Here is a 21,053-nt window from a genome sequence, read left to right on the forward strand (position 1 = left end):
TTCTGAAAAAGAAAATTGTATTTGGATACTTTTGTTCTTATAGCAAATTTACCCATTTTTATACAAACTACTTATTAAATATCGGACATGAAACTAATAGACTATTTATAAGTACATATAGAAACATGCATTCTTAATTTTTTTAGTTAAGCACATAGTAACATAATTTTTTCCTTACCCAGAACCTGTAATATTTAATTACTATATATCTACTAAGGATTTTAAACAACATTGTTATAAACACCACGTGCTTGATGTTTAGAATCATTTTTAGGTAGACACGGGAATTTGGAAGCTTTATGGTGTTGTGCCGAATTCTTCCTGATGATTTTTAGTCTACAGTCTTGCCAAAAATCTGCCAAAAGTTTTGGAAAGAAGTGTGCATGGAGGAAGTAAAGATGTTAAGTTTTCAATGCTTCTCCTAGATATTGATGAGTGTGCAGACCCCATAAACTGTGTCAACGGCCTGTGTGTCAACACGCCCGGTCGCTATGAGTGTAACTGCCCGCCAGACTTCCAGCTGAACCCCACAGGAGTGGGTTGTGTTGGTGAGTAACCCTGTGAGAGACAGACAGGACTTCACTGAGTTAAATGTTCCCACTCGGTAGTGAGCTGCCACAATTGTTTGCTGCAGTCAATTTACAAACAAGGTAACCCCTTCCAGCACTGTTAAGGAGGGCTATTTTGGGTACAATAACTTGAGAACCCAGAAGATAAGGAACCAAGGTTTAAGTTAGTTGTTCTTAGCTTGCCTTATTTTCCTCTACAGATTTTTTAAATGTCTTGAAAACATAAAATTTAAAGGGTCCACTGGCTGAAGACAGTAAATGGTGAGAAACACGTTTCCTGGTATTGAAGGCCGCCAAGGGTCCTTCACTAGGAATTCCTCCCCTGGCTCTGTGCGCCCGAGAAATGAACTCATAGGTTCATCCAGAGACGGGGGTAAAATGCTAATCACAGCATCTTTTATGCTGGCAGGAATGTAGAAACCACTTTTGAGGACATTGAAAAAAAAAATTTATTTATTTCAAAAGCAGAGAGAGAAATCTTCCATCCCCTGGTTCACTCCCCAGATTGCCACAGTAGTCAGAGCTGGGCCAATCCAAAGCCAGTAACCAGGTCTTCTTCCTGGTCTCCCGCATGGATGCAGGCGCCCAAGTACTTTCCCAGGTGAATTAGCAGGGAGCTGGATCAGAAGAGGAGCAGCAGGGGCTTGAACTGGTGCCTATGTGGGATGCTGGCATTGCAGGCGGCGGCTTAACCTACTACACCACAGAGCCATTCCCAGCACCTGTTTTTTTTCAAATGGCAGTGGGTAAGGGGAGGAGCAGCTGACAGACGGATGATCACACAGCATGCACGACCAGAAAAGGTTGTAAAAATGAAATGACATGCATGACAAAATACCACATGTTGAAACTAAAAGTGAGCACATTAAAATAAAAATATTTACCCTGCAAGAACACGTTCTTAAAAATAACATCCGTTGAGATGGCTTGGTGGGGGTAGCGGGGAGGAAAGGGAGTGTAGAATAGGGAGGAAGGCCCGTTAATCACCTCTCTGTAGCCAAGATCCAGCCACAAAAATGAAACGCAAGCATAAAGTAATAGGAAGCAGCCCAGACGCTTCTAGTGCACAGCCAGGGAAGAAAATGAGTCTGCGGCCGGCGCCGTGGCTCACTGGGCTGATCCTCCGCCTTGCGGCGCCGGCACACCGGGTTCTAGTCCCGGTCGGGGCGCCGATCCTGTCCCGGTTGCCCCTCTTCCAGGCCAGCTCTCTGCTGTGGCCAGGGAGTGCAGTGGAGGATGGCCCAAGTGCTTGGGCCCTGCACCCCATGAGAGACCAGGAGAAGCACCTGGCTCCTGCCATCGGATCAGCGCGGTGCGCTGGCCGCAGCGCGCCAGCCGCGGCGGCCATTGGAGGGTGAACCAACAGCAAAGGAAGACCTTTCTCTCTGTCTCTCTCTCTTTCTCTGTCCACTCTGCCTTTCAAAAATAAAAAAATAAAAATAAAAAAATGACTCTGCAGACTGGGAAGGTCTTTGAGGCTGACTCCGATGGTGCGAAGCCTGGGAGGTGGCCTGACCTTAGGGGATGCCTGTGAGAGATCTCGCTGAGGTACTGGGGCCCATGGGCCACAGAGGGGGCAGGCACAGAACTGGGGAGGTAAGTTGGGGCAGTGCTGCACTAGAGCAGGGGGAGAGGTGATGGTGGCTGGAACTCAAGTTGGCATCACAGAGCCCATGGGAAGCAGTCACATTCTAGCTGTGTTTTGAAGGCAGCATTGACAGACCTTGGTACTGGGCTGCATGAGGAGTGATAGTGAGGACTTGAAGCGTCTTAACAACCTTGTTACCCCGTGAGTCTGGGGCAACACCGTCTGGGGGCGTTTCTAAGCAGAGGAAAGCCTGGCCCTTCCTACCACGTGATCTTGGAGCGGTCTACAGCTAAAGATTGTTTGGTGCCCGGGAGTAGAATGAACCTTTGATCTTGAAGGATTGTCGTCCTCTGAGTGACTGCTGTCTACTCCAGGAGTTCTCTCCCTGGCCAGGGGAGACTCAGGCTGCTCTATTGCTCTGCAGACAACCGTGTGGGCAACTGCTACCTGAAGTTCGGACCTCGAGGAGACGGGAGCCTGTCTTGCAACACGGAGATCGGGGTAGGCGTCAGCCGCTCCTCCTGCTGCTGCTCCCTGGGGAAGGCCTGGGGTAACCCCTGTGAGACCTGCCCGCCTGTCAACAGCAGTAAGTATGGAGCCAGAGCAGGGGTGGGGGTGAGCAGAAGCCATTTCAATCTTGGGCTGGGGGCAGGGCACCTAGTGTAGGCCATAAAAAAGGGAGGGAAAGTGGGTTTGGATCATTGTCAGTGATCCTGCAGAGTGCAGATCCAAGAGTGTTTCATAGAAAAAGCATTTGAATTCCTCTCTCCTATTGTTTTCCATCATATGTTTTAAAAAAAAGACTTGTTTGAGCTGTAGTCCAGTATGAGTGGTAATAAATCAATTCCCCTTGGTATTGGAGATCTTTGTCTTGTTCCTTCCAGGCCATTTAGTTCAGGTTCCTAGGTGTGTTGTATTCCTGGGGTCAACCGTAGAATGTCGTAAAATGAAACACATGGTCTGATGTGGACGTGAACCAAAACCTTCGTACCGTACAGTCCGTTAGTTTTTGTTTATTAGCCAAAAAAAAAGTTGTGATTTCATGAATTGTCTGTCAAAGGGCCGTTAATGAAAAACAAGTGGTTCTTGTTACTCTGCTGCATGTATGACTCAGGAAGGATTGGCCTTTTTTCAAGCAAAGTGTAATAGTTGTTAGTTTAAACATATTTGGAAAGACACTAAGAAGACTGTGAATACTGCCCTTAGCGTGTGGGTTTGAGCAGCTGCTGCACGCTCATTATCTCCCTCAAGGACACAGAATTCCAGTCTCTCACTGTGCATTGTTTTATAGCTGAATACTACACCCTGTGTCCCGGAGGCGAGGGCTTCAGACCCAACCCCATCACAATCATCTTGGAAGGTGAGCTCCTCTCTGTCACCAGGATGTAAACAAGGTAGGGTTGATTTAGAGAAATGCCAGTTAGTGCAGAGCGATCCCTGCTGGATTATCGAGCAAAGTGACTGATGACCAGTCGATTGCTGGGACACGAAGTGCCCTCTGCTGTGGAGAAGTCGTGAGTCCGAGTAGCCGTCCGACGGCCTTGCAGGAAGCTCTCCATCCCAGCTTGTCGTTAGGGCTCTGCTGAGCTGCAGTCCGCGGCAGCCTCAGTCTAAGGGTGTGCCGAGAGGGTTCCGCGGGATCACCTAACCCTTGTCTCTCAGCCCGGTGTTGGCTGCGAGTGAGCTCTGTCCCTTTCCGTAGACATTGACGAATGCCAGGAGTTACCAGGTCTCTGCCAGGGCGGGAACTGCATCAACACGTTCGGCAGCTTCCAGTGCGAGTGCCCGCAGGGCTACTACCTCAGCGAGGAGACCCGCATCTGTGAAGGTGAGCACCATCCCGGCCTCTGGGGAGACCGTGGCATCTCAGCTGTACGATGACCGATAATTGAAGGCACATTTGGTAATGGGCTGTTGTTTTTCTGAGTAGGAAGTTGACCGTGTGTAAGTGGTGGGAAAATGGAGCGGTGTAAACGTACAGTACAGGCTGGGTTTCCGAAATCAAAAACCCAGAATCTGAAATGCCCCAGAATCTGAAACTTTTTACATGCCAACAGGAAAATGCCGTACTTTGTTTTATACCTAAAGTTATTTTCAAATAATATGTAAAATTATCTTCAGGCTGTGTATATAATAAGGTGCCTGTGAAACATGAGTGTGTTCTGTATTTAAACTTAGGTATATGCAAATATTCTAAAGCCCAAAGTTCCAATACACTGTGGTTCCAAGCATTTCAAAGACGGGATACCCAATATGTATTTAAAAACCCACTCAGATATTGATAAAAATTGTATTTTGCATAGGAAAAATGGGTGAGTTTAAAATGCAGCTCTTAATTGTAATTTCTGAAACCTTGGATACACTGTGAGAAAGCTCAGGGCCTGGGTGGATGCCTTTCTCACCTCTGTCCCCTCCCCTGTCACACAACCCTGTAATCTCCTGTTGTCTGGCCGGGGGCTCTGGAGCACTGTGCAGGTCCTCGTCATATTTGTAGGGCAGCCTCAGGGTTTACTCGTGGAGCGAATGCGGGCTCCTGGGCAATGAGCGCGTCAGCCATGGAACGCTGTAGCCCTTCCTTCGGAGCACCTTGGAGAAGTGCATCGGGAAGGGAGAGGCTTTGGTGAGGACGACAGCAGCAGCGGCGCTGTTTGCAGCAGCCCTGAAGGGGCACAGGTTTGAAAGGCGCCACAGAGATACGGGCTCTCTGTGAGCCTCGTTCAGTTTAAAACGTAAAGTGAGCTAAGAGAAAACAGGCTTTGGAGAGATTCTGCTGGAATATGCCTTTCAACTTTTAAAATATGGGTGCTGTGTAACGCATATTCTTGTACTTTTGGAATGGTTTCCTCTGATGAGTTGTACTTTTTAATTTGGGGATTATTTTGCTTTTGGAGAACGATGCAGTTTATGTCATGTAAATGCAGTGTGGGGAAGTTTTCCATACGAACAGTTTCACATATAATTGTTTGAAATTCTGATTGAGGGTCATCTTTTTGCTTTGTTCAGATAATGTAACTCAGATAGTGTCTGTCAATCACTGTCTGTTCTTGCCCACTAGACATTGATGAGTGTTTTGCACACCCTGGTGTGTGTGGCCCCGGGACCTGCTACAACACCCTGGGGAATTACACCTGCATCTGCCCACCTGAGTACATGCAGGCCAACGGGGGCCACAGCTGCATGGGTAGGTGACGTCGGCGCTGCGGAGCGCACACACGAGGCAGTTAGGTCCCAGAACTATCGTTCAGGACGTTTGGAAGGTAGACCTTGGCGAATGATGGAGTGTTTCACGGTCTTCTAAGTGGCTGGCTCTCCATCAGGATTTTTTACGTTTAGCTGTTGTATGTAGCTATAATAGGTAGTTAGATTTCTGTGCATATGAGTCTAAGACATATTTCATCCAATATTGCAGTTTATCTATTCTTAAATCATTTTTATTTTCCATTGATACGAATATAAAGTGAATGTTTGGCATGAAACTAAAGTCTGATAATGCTTTTTAAATTAATGATTTTGAGTAGACAAATATGTATTAACATTGTTGCCAAGGAAAATTATAAATTCTTTACCTAAAAACCAGACACATATTCGTCTCAAAGTGATTTACAGTCAACCTAGAGACCTTTTGAGACATGTGCACATGACTGAGACATTTCGCAGAGTTGCCTTAAGTGAGAACTTGCAGTAAGTGTGCTCGCACAGCCGTCATTATTAACGGCTTGCCGTGGGGCCGGCTAGCTTACTTCTTTTTCTCTGCGTAGACATGAGAAAAAGCTTTTGCTACCGCAGCTACAATGGAACCACTTGTGAGAACGAGCTGCCTTTCAATGTGACGAAGAGGATGTGCTGCTGCACGTACAACGTGGGCAAAGCCTGGAACAAACCTTGTGAGCCGTGCCCGACACCAGGGACAGGTAAGCACACAGCCAGCACCTCCAATGAAGACCGAGTCAGGGACGGACACCTGGCACGTACAGGCTGCCAAGTGAGAGTGCACGGGTCCTGTGCCCGTAGGTGCCTGTTCTGTATGCACCCGAGAGCATCATATGGCTCCATTTCCCAGGTGTGGCCCTCTGTGGGATTCAGACACTGAGACATATGTCGACAGACTTCTGGATCCTGAAACAAGGCTCCATGGCTGAACAGAGTTTTCAGCATTGGTATACTTTAAACTCACTGTCTTGAAACCATGCTGGTCAAGTATTGATTTATTCACTGAACGAATTAAGCTATTATTCATGTGTCACTGTACTAGACATAGAAGATGTATTTTTTTGATTAAAAATTTACAGTAATTGAAAAGCCATGGCCGGCGCCATGGCTTAACAGGCTAATCCTCCGCCTTGCGGCGCCAGCACACCGGGTTCTGGTCCCGGTTGGGGCGCCGGAGTCTGTCCCAGTTGCCCCTATTCCAGGCCAGCTCTCTGCTATGGCCCAGGAGTGCAGTGGAGGATGGCCCAGGTGCTTGGGCCCTGCACCCGCATGGGAGACCAGGAGAGGCACCTGGCTCCTGGCTTCAGATCAGCGAGATGCGCCGGCCGCAGTGGCCATTGGAGGGTGAACCAACGGCAAAAAGGAAGACCTTTCTCTCTGTCTCTCTCTCACTATCCACTCTGCTTATCAAAAAAAAAAAAAAAAAAAAAGAAAGAAAGAAAAAGAAAATCCAACAAATTCCGCAAGTAAAGGCCACTGTTGTGGCATAGCGGGTAAAGCTGCCACCTGCTTCAGCCTGGCCCAGCCCCTGTCATTGCAGCCATGTGAGAAGTGAACCTGCAGACAGAAGATCAGTCCCTCTCCCTGTCTGATTTTCAAAGTAAATAAATTTTTTAAAATTCATTTGGAAGTCAAAGAGGAAGAGACAAAGAGATTTCTGTGGGTTTCTGATGTACACCTGATGAATTTACTGTTAAATAGCCTTAAAAATCAACACCATGGAGCTGGCTTTGTGGCGTAGTGGGGGAAGGCGCCGTCTTCCCATACAGGCACTGGTTTGGGTCATGGCTGCTCACTTCCAGTATAGCTCCTTGCCAATGGCCTGGGGAAAGCAGAGGATGGTGACCTAAGTCCTTGGGCCTCTGAGCCCATGTGGGAGACCCAGATGAAGCTCCTCGTTCCTGACTTTGGCCTGGCCCAGACCAGTTATTGTGGCCATCTCGGGAGTGAAACCACAGATGGAAGATATATCTCTCTCTCTCTTAATCTCCCTCTGTTTCTGACTTTCAAAATGAATAAATAATTTTTTTAAAATTTCATTAGTATCTTTTTATACTTTAGTCTTGAACAATGTGCAAAAGGTTTTGATGAGCAAATTTTATATAAAAGCAACTTACTGTGAATGCATTCCTTATGCATCTTCTCCTTCAGTACTGAAATGAAATGTTTAAGCAGCAAGTAGGACTTGCCTGTACATGGTAATGTTTTTCTTTGAAGCACAGATTCTTTTGAAGGAGAAAGAGAGAGATAATAGAAACAACAGCGAAAAGGACTAGTCTTAAAACTATCAGACATTCAAGTTCTTTTATGACCTGAAGAATAATAATTTTTAATATCTGTAGATACTGAGTTAAAACAGTGTGACAGAAACAATTATTATGTACTTTTACCAGGAATTACTTCAAGTGTATGAATTTTATTGTTTTACTCAAGGTATTGAAATTAAGGAGAAAGTTGATGAAAGAAACACAGGGATCTTTTGCAGTGGCTCAAATTCCGTGGTCAGAGGAGCTTTAGTTCTATCTTGCCATCTTTATGTTCACATAAATTAAATAGCCGTTTTCTTTTTTAAACTTTTCACAAAGATGTATTTTATTTGAAAGGCAGGGTTTCGGGGGAGGGGGAGAGAAATCTTCCATCTCCTGGTGTACTCCCCAGATGTCTGCCGTAGTCAGGGCTGGGCCAAGCTGCCACTGAGAACCAGGAATTCCAGTCTCCCACATGGGTCACAGGTACCCAAGTCCTTGGGCTGTCTCCTGCTGCTTTCCCAGCTGCATTAGCAGGGAGCAGGATCCAAAGCGGAGCAGCCAGGACTTGAACTGTTGAGTATGTGAAATGCTGGCATCGTAGACAGCAGCTTAACACACTGTGCCACAATGCCGGCCCCTAAATAGGCATTGTTAAAATGCTTGATTTTAAAAAATTGCCATACGAGGCTGGCATTGTGACCTAGCAGGTAAAGCCACCTCCTACAATACTGCTGTCCCAAACGGGCGCCAGTTCAAGTCTTGGGTGTTCCACTTCCAAACTGGCTCCCTGCTGATATGCCTGGGAAAGCAGTGGAAGATGGTCCAAGTCCTTTTGGCCCTTGCCACCCATGTGGGAGACCTGGAAGAAGCTCCCAGCTCCTGACTTGGGTCTGCCCCAACTCTCGCTGTTGCAGCCAACTAGGGAGTGAACCAGCAAATAGAAGATTTCTCTCTCTGTGTCTCTGTCTCTTTCTCTCTCTGTAACTCTGCCTTTCAAATAAATAAATATTTTTTTTTAAAAAAATGCCATAATTAGGGGCAGGCATTTTGCACAGGGACAAGATGCTGCTTGAGACTCCGTATCCCATACTGGAGTGCCTGGTTCAAGGCCTGTCTGTGCTGACTTCGCTTTCCTGCTAACGCACACCCTGGGAATGCAGCAGGCGATGGCCCAGGTTCTTGAGTCCTTGCCACCCACGTGACAGACCAGATGGAGTTTCTGGCTTCTAGGGGCAGCTTGGTCCAGCCCCAGATGTTTGAGGCATTTGGAGAGTAACCAGTACATGGAAAATCTGTCTTTCTGTCTCTTTCTTCTCTGCCTTTCAAATAAAATGAACATGAATAAATTAAAATTTAAAAATTAAAACTGCATAGCTAGAAGTTGAATATTACTACTTCAGGGAATTAAAATAGCACTTTCTTTGTGAGAGGAAATGAAGGGCTTATGTTAGAGACAGCTCTGGATTTAAAATCCAAGCTCTGCCACTCACTGTATGACCTCATGGAGAACACTCAGCCCTTCTAAACTGGTTGCTCCTACATCAAGTAGGGATAATAAAGGAATATGTCAGTAGCTAATTCATATGGTTGTAATAACCGTTGATGAGATGATGTATATGAGTTATGGTTTGAACATTGCCGGGCAATCCAGAACCATTAAATTGGATATATGTTATGTGCCTCTTTGTTCTGGACGCTTGCTGTGTACTGGTGAGTGAAATAATACAAGACTACTTCAGAAGGTTCGTGGAAAAAATGGAATTTAAAAATAAGTTTATTTTCATGCAAAACATTTTTTTGAAATCCATGCATCTGATGTACATTTTCCGTGAACTTCTTGGGTATCACTTGTGTGGGTTTTTGTACCAGAATAAACTCATCTTTTAATTACATTTTTCTTGTTTTAAATTTCTAAAGATTTATTTTATTTGGAAGGGACAGTGACAGAGAGGTGAGAGAGAGAGAGAGAGAACGATATGCCTTCCGCACTCTGTAAATGGCCACAATGGCTGGGCTGATGAGTGCAAAGCCAGGAGCACTGTGGGTACAGGGGCCCAAGTACACGGGCTGTCTTGCCCTACCTCCCCAGTTGCATTGACAGAGTGCTAGACCTGAAGCAGAGCAGCCAGGAACTGAACCGGAGCTCTGTTAAGGAATGCCAGTGTTGCAGAGGGCGTGAGCTTTCTGAAGTACCCTCACGTACCAGATCCCGTGCCCCGCCAGCACCTGGAGTGGAGGGGACGGTGTAAGTTAGTGCCTAATGCTGTTCTCAGGAGTTTCACTCACTTGTGTAGCTGTGAGTCTCAAAAGCATTTTATCTCTAAGAATCAGAATTCTTTTAAATTGCTGGTGATTTGTTTAATTGTATGTAGCTGTAATTTTTATGGTGACTTTTATTTCGTGATTTTTTTTTTTTTGAGCTTTGGAGTTAACATTCCAATGTAGACATTTCTGATGAAAAAAGACCAAAGCTCACACCTTAATCAATATTCATTGTTAACCTGTTGCTCCACCAAAAAATAATTTTTATCATTTTTGTATCTCATGTCTTTCTGAAATCCATAATCCCTTCTTAAATGTATGCTCTAACCTGTTTTATTTTTATTTTTTTAATTAAACTTTTATTTAATGAATATAAATTTCCAAAGTACAGCTTATGGGTTACAATGGCTTCCCCCTCCCAAAACTTCCCTCCCACCCACAACCCTCCCCTTTCCCACTCCCTCTCCCCTTCCATTCACATCAAGATTCATTTTCAATTCTCTTTATATACAAAAGATCAGTTTAGTATATATTAGGTAAAGATTTCAACATCTAACCTGTTTTAAATCCATATAAATTGGATCATTTTTAAGCTCTGAATGTCATAAAAAAAGCATATGTGCCTATGTAGATGTTTTGGAACTGGATATGTTTTACTCAACAGTGAAAGTGATAGCAATAATAATATTAGAAAACTCCTCGATCCTTGCATAAGATGGTATTGTTCTCGGATAAATCTGACTCTAAAGTGCTTGGTTGTAGGTAATGTCAAATGCATTTGCTCACAACTTTATAAACTGTTACTTTGAGGCAGTCTGAGAATTTTAAGAGTGCGTTGCTTTGTTTATATATTATAGCTGACTTTAAAACCATATGTGGAAATATTCCTGGATTCACATTTGACATTCACACAGGAAAAGCTGTTGGTGAGTTCTTTGAGATTATGTTTACTTTAATACACACCACGAGTATGCCACGTTTTGTCGAAGTCTACTCAAAGTTTTCAAAATTTCAGAGTACAGTAAAATATAATCTGGGTCCTGAGCTCAAGAGAGAAATTCCATGTTTATGGGCTCTAACCGAGTGTTAATGGTGTTACTCCCCCGGCATACGCTGGTGATCGAGTTATGAGAGTTACGTGACTATCTCAAGATTTTGTACATACCAAGCTAACACTTGAGTTTGCCTTCTCATGTGTATTGAATTACATGACTCTGAATAATCCACTCCAGTTTAAACATCAGTTGCTATTTTCAAATAGAAGTGTTTAAGTGCTTGGTTTATTTTTGTAGTATTCTTTTCTACCGGTCTAAGTATGAATTTGCCAATGTATTATTCGTTATAAATCGCTTCCTTCTGAATTTATTTTCAGTTACTGTGCCTACCTTCCTCAAAGATTTGTTGAGCAATATAATTTTAAGTCTCTGATATAAATGCATATGTAGCACAGTGTCTGAAATTAAGAAAAACGTAGCTTTATCAGATGAATAGCAGTAGTTAGGGAAACCTGACAGCGTTGAAGAGAGGGCTTGACTTCCTAGAAAGTGTGTTTGCTATATTGACATCAAAATCACTTGGTATATTTTACCAGTTACTTGAATTTGTCCGGTACTGTTTAGGGGAGCTAGCCTGTTTTGTGGTCTGTATGTTTTCATAAACCACAAAACCATAATTGGTTTCTGTGACACTAAACGTGGTTCTTCGTGGCATCGTTCAAGGTTGTGGGGTAAATACGCTACGCAGCACCACATCTATTTAATCAAATCTGTTTCATTTCAGACATTGATGAATGTAAAGAGATTCCAGGCATCTGTGCCAATGGCGTGTGCATTAACCAGATTGGCAGCTTCCGCTGTGAATGCCCAACAGGATTCAGTTACAATGACCTGCTCTTGGTTTGTGAAGGTACCCTGCATCAGAGACACCCAGAGGCCTTGCTAGGCAGGCAGGGCTTGGTATCCTTGCTTGTGATGGTTGTGTTGGCTCTGTTGTTGCTTTACTAAGCGTTGGTCCTCGACCTCGTGCGGGAGCGTGGCCCTCGCGCAGTAACGAAGACCGCTTACGATGGAGCTGTTGCCCTTTCAGATATTGACGAGTGCAGCAACGGGGATAACCTGTGCCAGCGAAACGCGGACTGCATCAACAGCCCAGGCAGCTACCGCTGCGAGTGTGCCGCGGGCTTCAAGCTCTCACCCAACGGGGCCTGTGTAGGTAAGAGACGGGCTGGCTGGTTTGGGGCACTGTGCACGAGGCTCTGTAGCTTCCCTATGGAAATTATCTTCCAGAATAATTTTGAAAAGGTTCTCTAACTCATTTCTCATGAACCCGTTTCACCGTATCTTTTAGTTCATTTTGTTTATAAAAAGAGTCATCTTCAACAGTTTCCCCTAGGATTGGTCCTAAAAAAAAATAGTATCCTGGACATTAAAAAAAAAAAAATTGAGTAATTGAAAAAAACAAATAGCTTGGGTACTTGAAAGCCTGGCTCATTTCGATTCAGCTGTTGTTATGGTTCATTTCCAGCCTGTCTGTAGTAATTAATAGCAGGCCCGAGTGACACGGCTGTGAAAATGAAGAAATCTTAATAAAAATCAGATATGTGTAACATGTGTTTTATTTTTCCTTTTTAGATCGCAACGAATGTTTAGAAATTCCTAATGTTTGCAGTCACGGCCTGTGCGTTGATTTGCAAGGAAGTTACCAGTGCGTCTGCCACAACGGCTTCAAGGCTTCCCAGGACCAGACCATGTGCATGGGTGAGAAGACAGGGGCCCCCGGGGGGTTGAAGTGGGCCCAGACAGCAGAGCCAGGTGAGGCTGCTCAGCGTGCCAGCTCCCTCACAGGCAAGAGGGACCGCCGTGCCTGCCAGAGACACACTCAGAGAGGGCTGGCCACGCTGAACTCTTTAAGGCTTCATTTGGTGTAAAATTGGCAAGCTAGGATGGATGGACCAGAACAGATTCTTCAGGTCAGTGAGTCTCAAGCTCCTTTCTAGAAGGTTCATGTGGCTTGACAGGTACCATGGCACCTGCCGGATTCTGGGGGGATTCACCACAGGACCAGCTGCCCTCTGCACCTGTCGGTTTACACTCAAGAAAGCACTGTGGAATATAAGAGTCATAGAGAAGATAGCATTAAAATGAAAAAATTTTATGTGCACCTTCTTTTAACCCAAATCATTGAATATGCATCTTTTTGTTTTACCTCTGGAGATAATTTTACAGCTAAACATGGCAAGGTAGTTTGAAAACTCCTGGCACCTAATAGAAAAATCAGTTAGGCAGCTGTGGTGCTCAGAAGTGCTTGCGAGCTGCCGATGGTGAGTTTTCAAGAGCAGAAAGATGGCATGACTGCTGGCCGAGACGGAACCACACGCTTCACATCTGAGGCCGGCAGCAAGAAGTGCTCTCTCCGTGCTTTGTACTTAGACGAAGCAAATTAAATTTAAAATGTGGCTATTTGTAATTAGCAGGGTTGGGCGTCCGGTCTTTTTGTTTTCAAGATGCCATCCAGGTGAGCGCTGAAATCAGACTGCAGGGCTGCAGAACTAGTGTGCCTCGTGGAGCCGTCATGCAGGCGCAACCTGGAGAGTGTCTCTGTTTGTGACTGCCTCCTAGGAGCCCCCCGAGGGCTTCCCCCACAGTGACAGGGCATGTTCCCCAGGTGACCTTTGGGCAGGGAACACAGGACCTGGTCCTGTTTGCAAGAACTTCCTGGAACGCCTGCCTCTACTCACCTCTCCCTTCCATACTCCTTGAGAGAGAGTGATGCGCCACGCTGAGGTTTATGATTTACAAACTCAACATGGGGGAAATCTGCTGCTCACATTCTGCTCCCACAGTAAACGTCCATCACATTCCTTGTTAAGACCTCTGCCAAACAGAGCCTTCCTTCCTAAAGAACTGTGTGTGTGCACACACATGTGTAAGTATGTGTGTGTGTATGGGCATGGTAGAGTCAGCAACTGGAATTCATGGGCTGGGGAGTCCGTGCTCATGTGTTGAATGACCTTCCTAAATAGTTTCTCAGTTTTTTAAAAGGCGAATTCAAATTTGTCTGCAAATTTGAATTCCATTCCTTCACAGAATTAAGGAACTAAAGTTACTCTCTCTTTTCCCTCATCAAATTTAAGTATTTCTAGGCAAGTGTTTATGATACTTAATAGAAAAGAATGTTTTTGAAAAGTTTTTTTTGAATTTATTCACTTGAAAGGAGAAGCGGCCGGCACCGTGGTTTAACAGGCTAATCCTCTGCCTTGCGGCACCGGCACACTGGGTTCTAGTCCCGGTTGGGACGCCGGATTCTATCCCGGTTGCCCCTCTTCCAGGCCAGCTTTCTGCTATGGCCCGGGAAGGCAGTGGAGGATGGCCCAAGTGCTTGGGCCCTGCACCCGCATGGGAGACCAGGAGAAGCACCTGGCTCCTGGCTTCGGATCAGCGAGATGCGCCGGCCGCAGTGGCCATTGGAGGGTGAACCAACGGCAAAAAGGAAGACCTTCCTCTCTGTCTCTCTCTCTCACTATCCACTCTGCCTGTCCAAAAAAAAAAAAAGGAGAAGCAACACACACACACACACAGAGAGAGAGAGAGAGAGAGCTGGCTGTCTTACATCTGCTGGTTTGCTAGAGAGAGAGAGAGAGAGAGAGAGCTGGCTGTCTTACATCTGCTGGTTTGCTCTCCAGCTAAGCACAGTAGTCCCCATCAGCCAGGTCAGAATCAGGAGAAAGAAACCCAGTCCTGGTCTCCCACATGAGTGGCAGGGGCCAAAGCACTTAGGCCCTTTTCTGCGACGTTCCCAAGCACATTAGCAGGTGTCTGGATCCAAAGCAGAATATATAGGATGTTTCCAGCATCAGAAATGGCAACTTTATCTATTGCACCTCAACACTTACCAAAAAAAAAAAAAAATTGTTTTAAAAAAATTGTTTTATTATTTCTAAAGATCGGTTGTAGTTAAGGAGTAGAAAACCAATAGATAGACAGCCTTGCTCATTAGAAGCTTTGTGCTAAGGTAAGGGAATGCTCACTGAAGCCACTTCTGAGTATTATACACACCTGTAAATGAGCTACACTTTCCCATAACTTCATGATTTTGATTTTTCTCTACCTCATACCCATGTTGCTCAAGTACATACGGATTCCTCCTGTCAAACAAGGAAAATCTTAAGTAATTCAGTATTGAGAAAAAAAATCTGGGGAAGCATTATAGTGTGATATTTTTTCTAGTTAAAAAATGAACTCCTCTGAGCCTGTGTCTCTTTGTAGATGTCGATGAGTGTGAGCGGCACCCGTGTGGAAATGGAACCTGTAAAAACACCGTGGGATCCTACAACTGTCTGTGCTACCCAGGGTTCGAACTCACTCACAATAACGACTGCCTAGGTAAGTATTGCAGCCGGGCCTCTCGTGCTTCCATTTTCTCTACCCGGTCCACTGGGACAGAAATGAAAAGCCAAGAACACTAAGAGTTTTCTGTTAATAAAATGGCAAATGTTATTAAAATTGCCAAAAGATTGGTAATAGCGTTTGCCTCATTTCTAGTTAACTAAAACCATTTATTGGCCTAAATCATCACAAGACAGTAGTGTACTGTTCCAAGCTCTGCCGCTGACTGACCAGTAAATTCAAGGGAGAAGGCCTCCTGGACACTTTAGATGAGACCCGAGATAGACCGTTCGTTGTTTCAGTGCTACTGCAAGTTCTTGATGTCATTGCAGCCATTCGTACCCACCAGCAGGCTCCCACTTAGGAAACCTGGCATGAAATTCCATTTTGTGTCAGCCTTTGAAGTCCTGAGGCCTTCTGCCTCAAAAGCAGTGCTGGTGCCAAGCCTTCCAGGGCAGGCCCGGAAGCCCTTCCAAGGCACCTTCAGGATTTCAGCGTCTGGCCCATACCAGCACTGATGGTTGTGAAATGAGGACTCAAGAGTGGGACAGATTCCTGAAATGGGCCGAGGAGCTCAGGAGAGAAGTGTCAGCGGTTGTTAATCCCTCATTGACCACGTAGAGGCACCATGCTGGAGCTTGGCGGTGTAACGTGTTTTAATTCACAAGACCTTGCACGGTGTGTGAAGCCCATGCGGTTCTGACCCTTATGAACCCTCCACAGCTCAACCCCGACTCCAGATTTAATCCATCCTAGGTTCCTGATGGTGTTCTTCATTTTTGAAAATTCTGCCATTGTGAAAAAATGTAGAATTACTTGGGCATTTTAATTAGCTACCACCTTCTTCCCTGCAGTTTTTCGGACCCTTGGTACCCTCAGGGACTACTAAAAGTTAGCATTAGGGCTCCGATCAAAGTACAGTCTCCTAACAGCTCAGGAAATCACTCACAAGTAATCAACCCTATGCTTAACTGAAAATGTAGCTCTTCATGTCCTTTTTCCCAAAAATTCTGTATGGTGTCAGCAATTCTAGAGTGGCTACCTGTGACTGACTTTTCTCTGTTTAATGTGCTCACTTATGTGGCCTTTGAATCCAGTCACCTTATCTCCACGTACAGTGTCAGCAGGTGAGGCAGTCAAGTTGAATACCATTTATCCTTTTGTCTGCAGGAAAATTTGTGTTTTTCAATTGGAAGCGTAGGAAAGCTTCACCCTGCACCTGCAGCTTTTACTCAGTTAAAAATTCATGAGTTATTTTGGTATCAGAAATGCACCTTTCTGGCTGAAAATCCACAGGGGTTTTGTGAGTTTACTAGTTACGCACTGCTCACAGCCCGTGCCTCTTCCTCCCTGTTGGTGGGGTGCTGTGATGCAGGGCGTTGTACACGCGTGTTGGTGAACACGTTTCACCACTCTCGAGACTGTGTCCACCTAACAGCTCCCTCTGAAAAGCTCACTCCTGTTTGCTTACAGACATAGATGAGTGCAGTTCCTTTTTTGGTCAAGTATGCAGAAATGGACGGTGTTTCAATGAAATTGGCTCCTTCAAGTGTTTATGTAACGAAGGGTATGAACTCACTCCAGATGGCAAAAATTGTATAGGTAAGTGAGTATCGCCGTGTGGTATGGCCTGTGTGGCATTCTCTTTTGTAAAGCAGTGCTGGGAGACGCCTCCCCCACTCCAGAACTCCTTCGCATTTCCTTGGATCCTCGGATCCTGTGGCCACGATAAGCTGTGATGGGAAGGTTAGCTGTCAGGTATAAGTCAGCAGTTGGGAATGTCTCCTAGACAGTGTTTTCATTGGGGACAGAGCCTGAGGCCATCACGGTCTCGATGAAAATAGGCCAAGGAAGGAATTCAAGAAAATGAACCACTTTCCAAGGGTGCATCCCAAATGTCAAAAGATTACCCTGGGAAATGCTCGCCCACGCTGACACAGCAAATCAGAGGGACGAAGTTGAATTTGTGTTAATGTCAGCAGGTAGATTCTTCAGTGGCACAATTACGTCCTGTTTAAAGTATTTCGTCTCATCTTTCTCTCTAAAGATACCAATGAGTGTGTCGCCCTTCCCGGTTCCTGTTCTCCTGGCACCTGTCAGAATTTGGAGGGCTCGTTCCGGTGCATCTGTCCCCCCGGGTATGAAGTGAAAAGCGAGAACTGCATCGGTAAGATTGGCATGTGCTCCCAGGCGCACGAGCTGCGTGCTAGAGAAAGGCTTGGTGCAGAGCAGAAGGCACCGTGCTAAGCAGATGGCTCGCTGCCTCTCTTTCACTGGACCCCTGGAAGTGATTCCACCAGCAGGGTTCTGGGAGTAAAAAAACCTCAGGATGTAGGGTTTTTCATTAACAGAAATCTTAAGCTAGTCAGAGAATTTTTAGCACTGCTCTAATATTTTTTCCAAGTGTCAACAGAGACTTTCTGCTGAATTGAGAGAGTGTCCACAAAACTTGTCATCTTTGGCACCCGACGTTAACACAGCTCTCACAGGTGCCAAGGGTCCTCAACATGGGAAGCAGACAATCCCAGCAGTGCCTCACAGACGTTCCTTTTCCTTGGGAGGGCCTCATGGCGAGCAGAAAATATGAATCCTGCTGCCATAGCAGATGTTTTCTGCTGACACCCCTGCAGCTCACCGGAGCCCCACAACCACACCCCAAGGGGGCCCCCCACTTGCCTGGTGCACACCGTGACGGCCGACCTCTTCGCCTTGAGACAGAGTTTTACAGCCCAGTTGAAATTCAGAAGCACCGGCATCCTAGTGAAAAGATGCCTGAGGAATTTTTCCTTTTCCCTTTGGGTTATCCAATTTTGTTTCTTTTTAATTCTACGGCCCTTGGCAAGATTCTGCATAAAGATCCACAGTCCACTGAGCACACTCAAGGCAGTTATGCAGAGAGAGCCGGAAGAAGCAGTCTGCTTTGTAGAATTTAATTATTTTCAGACTTTTGGGTAGGGAACATCCAGCCCATAGGCCATATAAGACCCACAGGATCATTTGTTCAGGCCCTGCCAAGGCAACCACAGGCAGGACTCGAAATTCGTAAATCCATAGCAAGCTAATTTTTAGGCTGATGATTTTGTATGGCCTACAGATGATAATAAAAATATCCAAAATGCCCTTGGCAGAAAAAAAAAAAAAAAACAAGTTTCCCACCCCTGAATTCAATAGCAGAGGGGTTCCTAGGCATTCTGATTTTCTGTCTGACTTGTCATTGTAAGATTGGCTGGTGTTTGTAAGACTAGGATCCTCTTAGTAAGAAGATTCGTGAGAAGTTGAAGATCGTTTCTTTCTTCGTTTCTCCCTTTTCATGTTTAGTCTCAGTTCCTCATTGTCTCCATGACACACCTGTTTATGGAACAGAACAGTAAAAGCAGCAGTGTTGATAGCCACAGCGTGGAAATACGCGGACAGCTGCTTCTCTGCGGCAGGTCCATTCGGCTGCCTTCTGTCTCCGTGAAAGTAGCTGTGTCTGTGATTAGGTTGCATTGTCTTAGATGTCAAAAAATCTTCTCCTTGTCCATTGTTAGCAGTGCCCCTGTTTCACATCTCTGAAATAATGGCTTTTTTTTTTTTTTTTTTTTTTTTTATTTTTGACAGGCAGAGTGGACAGTGAGAGAGAGAGAGAGAGACAGAGAGAAAGGTCTTCCTTTGCCGTTGGTTCACCCTCTAATGGCCGCCGCGGTAGCGCGCTGCGGCTGGCGCACCGCGCTGATCCGATGGCAGGAGCCAGGTGCTTCTCCTGGTCTCCCATGGGGTGCAGAGCCCAAACACTTGGGCCATCCTCCACTGCACTCCCTGGCCACAGCAGAGAGCTGGCCTGGAAGAGGGGCAACCGGGACAGGATCGGTGCCCCGACCGGGACTAGAACCCGGTGTGCCGGCGCCGCAAGGCGGAGGATTAGCCTGTTGAGCCACGGCGCCGGCCAATAATGGCTTTTAAATAAGTTACTTCATTGTAAGAGTATTTGATTCAGATTGGTGTCACTTGTACCAGTTTTTCTGAGACAAAATTCTTCGTAACATGACCGTAGACTCACACACACAGACACACACACACACAGTCCATTCCTACATTCATTAGGCATTACAGTAAACCCCTACTGCCTGTCTAGGTACTAGAAATACAAAAATACCTTATTTTATAAGCCCACCTGTTTTGCAAAGACAACCTCATAATGCAATGTGACAAACACCATAGAGCTGGTATGTGCAGGGTAGGGGAGCACAGTGGAAGGTGGATGACCACTGTCAAGGCGAGAGGGTGGCCAGTCAAGGAGGCCACCTTATCACAGAGGATTGGCAACACGCAGGTCACTCTTCAGTGTTGGAAAGGAATTTATTCATCGAAGAAGGAAACAGATTGGAAGAGCCTGTTTTGAAAATACAGGCAGCATGAGCATGAAAAGGGGCTTGGAACAACTGGCTTTCTTAAAAGGTTAAACGTGGTCCTGCAGTGTGGCGGCGTTGTGGGGTTGTTTGGTTGTTTCTCAGTGGGGGTATGATATGACTCTTTGATAATAAATCTGCAAAAACAAACAGAGAACTTACTATGTGCCAGACATCACCATGTCAGGAGCTTAGGGTACAGTTGCCAACTAGGCAGACAGATCAGGGTGTCGTGGAGCTGACATGCTGCCGTGACTGAAATGGAGTAATATTTTATTAATTTAGTTAAAATAACCCGTTAAATAAGCAGTCTCCTGGAAAGCAGCCCAAAAAAAAATCACTGGTGAGGCATCGTTGTTTATCTTAAGGTCCTGACCAGGACCTCGGGCAGACTTTCACAAACCATCGGCTCAGAGTTAGAAAGGCCGTGCCAGGGGCCATGTGAGAGAAGAGAAGGGAGATACAGAGGTCAGCTACGAGCCCGATGGTGATCCAGGCAGCACGTGGTGGTGTGCTGGGAAGGTCAGCAGTTGAATTGGCCAGCCACAAGCTGCTTGCGCATGGGGCTCAGAAGGCCCAGGTGAGAAGTAAGGGTAGCTGCAGAATCCCCCTTTGAATTACTGAGATTGGCAGCGGGGAGGGACGAGTCAGCATAAGCTCCGAGACGCACATATGAGACGTGGACTTCCTTGCATCGGGCAGCAGGACGTGGGAGGCACTTCAGAAGGTTCTGACAGATGGAGTTAATCAGTAGATTGAGTCTAATGCAACTGCATTGTGAAACCTATGCCTGCTTTTTCATAACACACATTCTCCGTGCACTTTGTGAAACCCCCACCCCCCTCGTCCACACACCCCTAGAGGTTAAGCCCAGGGAAATGAAGGTGGATGTGGGACTGCACAACAAGGTTGGGTGAAATTGAATGCAATCCTCAACTTTTGAAGCAGCAGTGGCCTACTTTTAAAGAATAAGTTAACTGTGTACAATTTCTTATTTCATATTAAATAATCCACTGGCTAGCAGATTGTGAATTACCTTGTGGAGATTGTAAAGCTGAGAAGTGTACTGATTTGATTAAAGCAATAGATCTTCCCACTGTTCTGCAGATATAAATGAATGTGATGAAGATCCCAACATTTGTCTTTTTGGATCCTGCACCAATACTCCAGGAGGCTTCCAGTGCATCTGCCCCCCTGGTTTTGTGTTGTCTGATAATGGACGGAGATGCTTTGGTAAGCTTTGGAGGACTCTGCGGCCATAGCTTAACCTTAGAAACTTGACACTAGAGGCCAAAGCTCCTGCCAGTGTTTGCCATGACGAAGTACATGCCTGTGGTAACGGCACCACCTGTACATTGAAAATACAGGCCTCCAAAGTATGTGCAGTGGATAGTCATGGTCAC

The 21,053-nt window shown here is 45.7% G+C and overlaps 1 protein-coding gene across 2 annotated transcripts in view; it reads left to right on the top strand.

The window, feature by feature from the left end:
* FBN2 (fibrillin 2) overlaps positions 1–21,053 on the top strand; it is a 242,414-nt gene that overhangs the window by 188,716 nt on the left and 32,645 nt on the right. For both annotated transcript variants that reach the window (XM_062189229.1, XM_062189230.1), the window contains 14 exons: positions 426–548; positions 2,582–2,743; positions 3,449–3,517; positions 3,860–3,985; positions 5,213–5,338; positions 5,916–6,068; positions 10,736–10,804; positions 11,658–11,783; positions 11,964–12,089; positions 12,509–12,634; positions 15,143–15,259; positions 16,736–16,864; positions 17,310–17,429; positions 20,758–20,883. In XM_062189229.1, the coding sequence (XP_062045213.1) occupies positions 426–548; positions 2,582–2,743; positions 3,449–3,517; positions 3,860–3,985; positions 5,213–5,338; positions 5,916–6,068; positions 10,736–10,804; positions 11,658–11,783; positions 11,964–12,089; positions 12,509–12,634; positions 15,143–15,259; positions 16,736–16,864; positions 17,310–17,429; positions 20,758–20,883 (1,698 nt within the window). The remainder of the gene's footprint in view (positions 1–425; positions 549–2,581; positions 2,744–3,448; positions 3,518–3,859; positions 3,986–5,212; positions 5,339–5,915; positions 6,069–10,735; positions 10,805–11,657; positions 11,784–11,963; positions 12,090–12,508; positions 12,635–15,142; positions 15,260–16,735; positions 16,865–17,309; positions 17,430–20,757; positions 20,884–21,053) is intronic.

This window comes from Lepus europaeus, chromosome 4 (genome assembly GCF_033115175.1).
Source record: "Lepus europaeus isolate LE1 chromosome 4, mLepTim1.pri, whole genome shotgun sequence".
NCBI classification, from domain to species: domain Eukaryota; kingdom Metazoa; phylum Chordata; class Mammalia; order Lagomorpha; family Leporidae; genus Lepus; species Lepus europaeus.